The sequence below is a fragment of the Pongo abelii genome, chromosome 3 (genome assembly GCF_028885655.2).
Source record: "Pongo abelii isolate AG06213 chromosome 3, NHGRI_mPonAbe1-v2.0_pri, whole genome shotgun sequence".
NCBI lineage: Eukaryota > Metazoa > Chordata > Mammalia > Primates > Hominidae > Pongo > Pongo abelii.
The window spans coordinates 7,861,139-7,868,682 of NC_071988.2; the positions used below are offsets into that span (position 1 = coordinate 7,861,139).

Here is a 7,544-nt window from a genome sequence, read left to right on the forward strand (position 1 = left end):
TTCCATGAGCACATCCAGAAGCCCTGGAGCATTTTAAAGCAGACCTAGCGTCCCCAGCTGGGGCCAGCTAGTCTGCCAGGGAGGTCCATGCCCCAGGCACTATCACGGAGGGAGTGTGGAGACTCCTTCACCCAGAAGAAAACACATCTGTGCCTCCACTTGCCACCTCCAAGCACACACAGTTCTGCCCTGAGAGCCGCGGTCCCTATGTCATCTTGCTAAAGGTGTTTAGAGAACACATTCTCACCTATGAAACAGGAAGGCACAGCTTACAGTCCCTGCCCAGGGCTTTTACCACCAGAAACTAGATAAAGAAAACATTGGCGCTGGAAGGAACCTCAGACATCAGCCAACGTGATGCCATCCTGTTTACAGACAGGGAATGGAGGCCAGGTCGAGAAGGGATTTCTCCTGGCAAATACAGTGGGGACAAGCTGGAGCCGGGCTTCATCCCTGTGGTTGATCCTCAGTCCAGCCCTGTGTCCAGGATGCCATGCTCTGGTTCACCCATCTCTGTGGGCTGCATCTTTGGTTGTTTTGTTCTGGGAATGTGCAGCTTGCCCAGGATGCTCCCCTTTCCTCCCTTGTTGGAGGAAGCTTTGGAGACAGGAAGGTCCAGACATAGCTCCAGGGCTCCACTGCTCTTCCCAGCTTCATATCCCCTAAGGCCCTCAGTTTCCTTGCCTGGGAAATGGGAATAACCCCATTCACTTCATTGGCTGGCTGTGAGGCTCATAGCATTCCCAGTGGCAGCTGGCCTGGTGGCTGCTGGTATATAAGTCACGTTCAGTGTTAAGGAAGAATCTTCTTCTCCCTTTTGACAGTTCCTTCTTGCTTGTTGCCTGATCTTGGGCAGCCCGAGGACCCCAACTCATCTCTGCCTGCAAGAGTCCTGCTCCTCACCCATCCTGCACTGTGGGGTGGAAGAATGGCAGGAGGACAGGGCGTGAAGTCTCATCCCAACCCATGTGCCTCCAGCTTTGTGACCTCCAGCAAGTTGCTGGAACTCTTGAGCCTCAGTTTTCCCATCTGGAAAGTGGGACTCTTTTCTGTGGCACCTATCTCATAGAGACATTTGCTGGATTTAACAGAGACAGTGCTATTGCTCCCATCACTTGGAAACACACAATGGGCCTGGTATGAGGCTTGCTCAGTCATGCTGTATCCCACTGATTCCTCACTATGGCCTTTTGAGTGAGCCACTCTCACCATCCTCATCTCACAGATAAGGAGATGGAGGAAACACCTAAGAAACTTGCCCAAGGTCAAAGCCAGAAGGCAGTGACCCTGCTTTACACCCAGGGCGTCTAAGTGGAGAGCCTAGACCTTTACCTGCCACTGTCTTGGGAAGTCAGCACTGAGGGAGACGCACTTCTTGAAAACTAACCCTTCCTGAAGGTCTGCTCTCCATCGGGGCCTGTGCTGGGACCTTGAGGTAGAAGAGGGTGGGGGTACTCACATTCCCCACACATACAGCCGCTCAGTGATCCCGTCCTCCGGACCAAGAGACAGACACACACGGCTTCTGAGAGGCTGGGGGCCCTGGCCCAAGGCTCACCTACCTGGTTAGCGATTGATGGACGACCACACCAGTGGCCTGACCTCAGCCCTGCATCCCTGCTCCACTGCGGGCTGCCTGGAGGGAGGGATGCTCAGTCATCCCCTGCTAGTCCCTTTCCCTCCTGGCACTATATCCATTTTGACAAACGGTGCCATCCAAACCCAGGCCTGGCTGCCCACTCCTCTCCTCTGACCCTCCCCTCCTTCCATCTCTGTCCTCCTCTTATCCCCCACCCCTCTCCATCTGCTGTTCCTGCCATTTCAGGAAAAGTCCCCGTGGAGAAAGAAATTTCTTGCTGAAAGTGTGGGGGAGGCAAAGCCACCCTCTGTCACCCCCTCCTCCAGGCAGCCCCTCCTCTTAACCTGGGGCTTTCGTGTCTGAGAGGATTCCTGTCCCGGCCCTGCCCGGTGGGCGTGCTGGCTTCCTCTCTGCCACCATGGATGGACGGCAGCCTGCGCTGGCCCCACAGGAAGTGGAGGCGTGGAGCCGCCCTGGACCACCCCCAGCCTGCATAAAGGGGCGGGCGGCGAGGCTGCACCAGCGCCTGGCACCATGAGGACGCCTGGGCCTCTGCCTGTGCTGCTGCTGCTCCTGGCGGGAATCCCCGCCGCGCGGCCCACTCCCCCGACTTGCTACTCCCGCATGCGGGCCCTGAGCCAGGAGATCACCCGCGACTTCCAGCTCCTGCAGGTCTCGGAGCCCTCGGTGAGTCCCCCGTCCGCTCAGGACAGGGGTGCATGGCAGACCTGGTTCTTAAACCCTTGCCTTTAGAAGAAAAAAAAAAAAAGAGAGGAGAGAGAAAAGGATATTTTTCTTTTCTAGTAAATGTAAATCTCAAGAGTATTTGTGTTTTATTCATCTTCTATTAAATATGATACCAATGGTTTGCTTTCTTCAAAACACAAGAAAAAGTAAAGACATCACAATTTTTGTAACTTACTAGCAAATATCAAAGGATCTGTTGTAAAATGTAAAAAAAAGAAAAAGAAAAAAGAAAAAAAGGAGTGGGAGGAGGGGGAGAAAAACAGCTCCCCATCAGAGTTAAGGAGGACGGAGGAATGAAGCCTGTGTATTCCTTTTGTTAGCCTGGAGAGGAGTGTGCCCTAAGAGGTGGCTCACAGAACTGGCCTCCACCCCTCATCTGCTGAGGGACCCGGGCAAATTCCTCAGCCTCTGCCTCTCAGCTTTCTTGTCTGTAAAATGGGATGACAGTAGCACCCCTCCCTTTAGAGTGGCTTTGACGATCAAAGGCAGGCGTGAACACAGGAACGGCTCACAGAACCAAGCCTACAGGAACAAGTACTCAACAGATGCCAGCTGTTGTGAGCAGGCTCTTCAGAGGGAGACCTGGGGACTCAGAGAGGGGAAGTCCCAGAAGGGCTTTTGGGGACTAGAACCCAGGCCTCTGCCTGCTTCTCCCTCGAAACGAAATGCATTAAACTTCATTAAAAGCTTTTGTAAAGTTTAAAAGTGTCTTTTAATCACTTGCAAATGCTTCAAACAAAACATAATGCTTCTCAGATGTTGGGGTTTACAATAGCCTAGCTAACACCTTCTTGGTATTTTCTTTTTAGAAGTTAAATAACGTGTATTTTTTTCCTAATTACAAAAGTATTGTACTTTGTAGAACAGTTGGAAAATGTACAAAGTACAAGGAAGAAAATAAATCTTGCTTGTAATCCTACCACCTAGAGATAGCTGTTGCTGTGGCGTTGCGGAGGATCATATTTCAGCTTTCTGTCTACATATAGGTATTCAAATATGTGTGTGTTGTGTGTGTGTGTAAACAAAATTTGGGTCAACCAGCACAAGCAGTTTTGCAACTTACTTTTTAATGACACTATCAAATAAGCTAATTTTTGTTTTAACATTTTGTTGTACAGTTTCACCACAATTTACCCACAAGTTTCTTGTTATCGAATATAGACAGCAATCATCTTTTAAAGGAATCTGATTTTAAAAGGTTTAAACAATTCAGAGGCTCTGAACTGCAGAGCGGGAAGAAAGTGGAAAGATTACGCATTCTAATTCTCTAATTTCACAACTGAGGACTGAAGGAAGGCACTTGCCCATGGTCACACGGGGATTACTGAGAGGGCAGAGCACCAGGGCTTTTGCCCTTCAGCCCTGCACAAAAACAGAAGCCCAATATAGAAATATAAAAGTATGCATATATATGCACTTCGATATTACTATATTATACACTATATACAACTATATATTAGCCATAGAATGCCTATAGAACAATATGTATAATTACATATATCTTACTTATGTAAGTATATATAATGTCTATAATTACATGCAGTTATACAACTGTTATATAGCTAATATACTTATATGTTATTATATAAGTATATTATTATATAAGTTACTATATAACTAACTTATACAACTGTTATATAACTAAATAGTTATAGAACTGTTTTATAGATGTACATATATACTGTGTATATATACTTGTATTACTGTATTATATATCACTATTTCTATATTACAGTTATAGGACTGCTTTTATGTATATACGCGTATGTATATTTCTGAATGGGTATGCATATAAAACAGCTCCCTAGTTCATAGCAAATGATATAAATGTTGTATTCTAAAAGTCTAATTCTGGAAGCGCAGTCGCCCATTTCTGGAGGAGTGTGACATATGGCACAAGAAAGTACTGTGCATGTCGTAGCATCAGGGAGGGCCCCAGGGATCTGGGGTGGTCTGGCTGGTGAGAGGGCCACCAGGGAGCCTTTTGTGACCAGGTGTGCCCCTGTGGGCATCCCAGAACCCCTTATCCCTTTCCACAGGAGCCGTGTGTGAGATACCTGCCGAGGCTGTACCTGGACATACACGTAAGAGGGCTCTCCCTGGGGGAGGGAGGTCTGGGGCTGAGGGACTCAGGTCTGAACCTCTGCTGCTGGCTGTGTGGCACAGTCAGGGAGAGATCTTATGCAGCTCAGCCCCTGTTCCTCTCGCTACTGACTTCTCCCACAAGCCCCCTCCCCATTGCCCACTCCCAGAATTACTGTGTGCTGGACAAGCTGCGGGACTTTGTGGCCTCGCCCCCATGTTGGAAAGTGGCCCAGGTGGATTCCTTGAAGGACAAAGCACGGAAGCTGTACACCATCATGAACTCATTCTGCAGGAGAGTAAGTGGATGCCATTGAAAATCTATTTTCTACTTGCTATCAGCCAAGACTTTCTGAGCTTTTCAAAGAGGAGGGTTGGGAGGAGATGGCGACAAGGAAGAGGAGCAGAGATGTTTCGCAGGTGCTTTCAGTTCACAAAGCCCTTCCTCAACCATGGTTGCCTTGTTCAGTGATGGGGTTCAGGACAAGGCCCTTTGTCTCCTTGAGCTGCACACTGATGCAGGGGCTACACCCCAGGACCACACCCAGCCACATGGATAGACTCTGCCAGGAGCCAAGTGAGGCAGGTTACAGGAGACTGCAGGAGGAGGTTCAGGTGTGCTCTGATAAGAGGATTCTGGTAGGAGAGGGGAAAAGGACAGAAAATCAGCAATAGTTAAAATGTGGAAAGTAGAGGCATGTGATTGCAGGGCACAGACTTCAGCATCAGGCAGCCCTGAGCTTGGGTCTGTATCTCCCTGCTTCCCGAGTGGGAGTGCCTGTCTTAGTCTGTTTCTGCTGCTATAACATAACACCACAGACTGGGTAAGTTATTTTTTAAAAAAAGAAGTTTGTTTAGCTTATGGAGGAGGCTGGGGGGGAGTCTAAGAGCATGGGCCGGCATCTGGTGAGGGCCTTCTTGCTGCATCATACCATGGCAGAGGTCATCACTCAGCAAGAGGGTAACAGCCAGAGAGAGTTCACTTTTTTAACAAAGCCACCCCTGCAATAAGCAACCCTCTCCCAAGGTGGTGACATTAATCCATTCATAAGAGCAGAGCCCTCATTAATCCATTCATTAAGTCAAAGCCTACATTAATTCATATACAAAGGCAGAGGGATTAAGTTTCCAACACATAAACTTTTGGGACCACATTCAAATCACAGCAGTGTCCCTTCACTCCTCTGAGACACAGTTTCCTCAGTCTTGAACTGAGGACATAGTAGTGCCTATCTCATGAGGTGGATAATGATAATTACACCCTTACCTTGTGTGGGCACTGCAGTAACTCCCTTGATCCTAAGAAGCCTAGTAGGGTGACTAAATATGGAATTGCTAGCACCATACCTAGCCCAGAGTAAGCTCCTCTGGAAACTGTAGTAATTAGCTATTAAGTTATAATTTCTTGATCCTGTATGAAAGATGTGTTATGAATTTCCCCCCACACCCAGTTTCCTCCTCCTCCCTGCTCCCTTTGGTCTGTGGGGGAAGATAGGAAGCTGATACAATTATGATAACAGTGTGATGAGTAGTGGTATTGACTGAAGTGAGGTCATTCCAATGCCTGACCCAAGGTGCTGCTCAGAAACTAAGGTTCATTCATTTATTCCCTCCCTCACCCATTCATCTATCCATCTAGTCAATCAATGTATGTGTGAATTCCATAAAACATGAAATTTTATTGGAATGTGAAATGAAAATTATGTGAAATGAAAATTAAATTTTATTGGAATGTGAAATGAAATAAAATGAAATTTTATTGGAATGTGAAGCAAGAAGTGACTAGCCCTTTTTGGGGAGAGTAAGGCATGGGAAGTTTTTACAGAAAGGGGAACAACTGAATGGCCTTTGAGGATAACCAAGAGCCCTACAGTTGCATATGGACTCCATGGCCACCTTCAGTAAGTTTCCTGCTCATTGCACATCTTTTTCAGGATTTGGTATTCCTGTTGGATGACTGCAATGCCTTGGAATACCCAATCCCAGTGACTACGGTCCTGCCAGATCGTCAGCGCTAAGGGAACTCAGACCAGAGAAAGAACTCAAGATAACTGAAGTTATGTCGGCTACCCAGAGTTAATGGGCCAGAGCCATGACCCTCACAGGTCTTGTGTTAGTTGTGTCTGAAACTGTTATGTATCTCTCTACCTTCTGGAAAACAGGGCTGGTATTCCTACCCAGGAACCTCCTTTGAGCATAGAGTTAGCAACCATGCTTCTCATTCCCTTGACTCATGTCTTGCCAGGATGGTTAGATACACAGCATGTTGATTTCGTCACTAAAAAGAAGAAAAGGACTAACAAGCTTCACTTTTATGAACAACTATCTTGAGAACATGCATAATAGTATGTTTTTATTACTGGTTTAATGGAGTAATGGTACTTTTATTCTTTCTTGATAGAAACCTGCTTACATTTAACCAAGTTTCTATTATGCCTTTTTCTAACACAAACTTTCTTCACTTTCTTTCATTTAAAAAGAAATTAATGCTCTTAAGATATATTTGCAAGTATTTTACGTAGTGCTGACAGGACCCACTCTTTCATTGAAAGGTGATGAAAATCAAATAAAGAATCTCTTCACAATGAGAAACACGTGTCCTGTTGTATCTGTCCAAGGTGGATGTCAGGGTTGTGTTTTTTTTCACACTTCTCTTGAAAACTCCTGCTCTAAGCATGATGCAACTTTCTCCTTCTTTCAGTCAAGCTCAGGTGTCTCTGGTTCTGCTTCATCCACCTGCATGAATGTCTGCTCTTTAAGTGTTGGGGATGCTTTGATTTCTATTGAGGACAGATGTTTCCTTTGGGGATATATGTTGGGAGCAGATTGCATCATACCCACAGGCAGTGCTTTGCTGCACTTATCACAAATATCAGCTATTGACTCCACACAGCAAACCTGGAGATGGGCGCGGAAGGAGGCTGAGGCTCAGGTAGGTCAAGTAACTTGCCTGAGGCCACTGGCTGCTAAGTGGGGAAGCCTGGATTGAACCCAAGCCTGTGTAACTCCAAAGCCCATGCCCTTCCCAGCGTGGCCACCCCGGCTCTCTGCAGGTGAAACATGCTTGCTAAATTAATTTATGAACCCAACAATAAAATCTCAGTTAAGAAATGGGATTGTTGAAAAGGTATCTCAA

General features: G+C 46.8%; 1 protein-coding gene across 1 annotated transcript; it reads left to right on the forward strand.

The window, feature by feature from the left end:
* Nucleotides 1-2,040: 2,040 nt before the first annotated feature.
* Nucleotides 2,041-7,000, forward strand: CYTL1 (cytokine like 1). The gene is made up of 4 exons (XM_002814573.5): nt 2,041-2,266; nt 4,366-4,410; nt 4,579-4,707; nt 6,343-7,000. The coding sequence occupies exons 1-4, from the start codon at nt 2,114-2,116 to the stop codon at nt 6,424-6,426; spliced, it is 411 nt and encodes a 136-aa protein (XP_002814619.1). The 5' UTR covers nt 2,041-2,113; the 3' UTR covers nt 6,427-7,000.
* The last annotated feature ends 544 nt before the right edge of the window (nt 7,001-7,544 follow it).

What these genes read in the sequence shown, in the direction of transcription:
- CYTL1 (XM_002814573.5), top strand. Translation starts at nt 2,114, where the DNA reads ATGAGGACGCCTGGGCCTCTGCCTGTGCTGCTGCTGCTCCTGGCGGGA. An exon ending in GGCTGTACCTGGACATACAC is followed by an intron (nt 4,411 to 4,578) that starts GTAAGAGGGCTC and finishes GCCCACTCCCAG; the next exon opens with AATTACTGTGTGCTGGACAA. An exon ending in TGAACTCATTCTGCAGGAGA is followed by an intron (nt 4,708 to 6,342) that starts GTAAGTGGATGC and finishes CATCTTTTTCAG; the next exon opens with GATTTGGTATTCCTGTTGGA.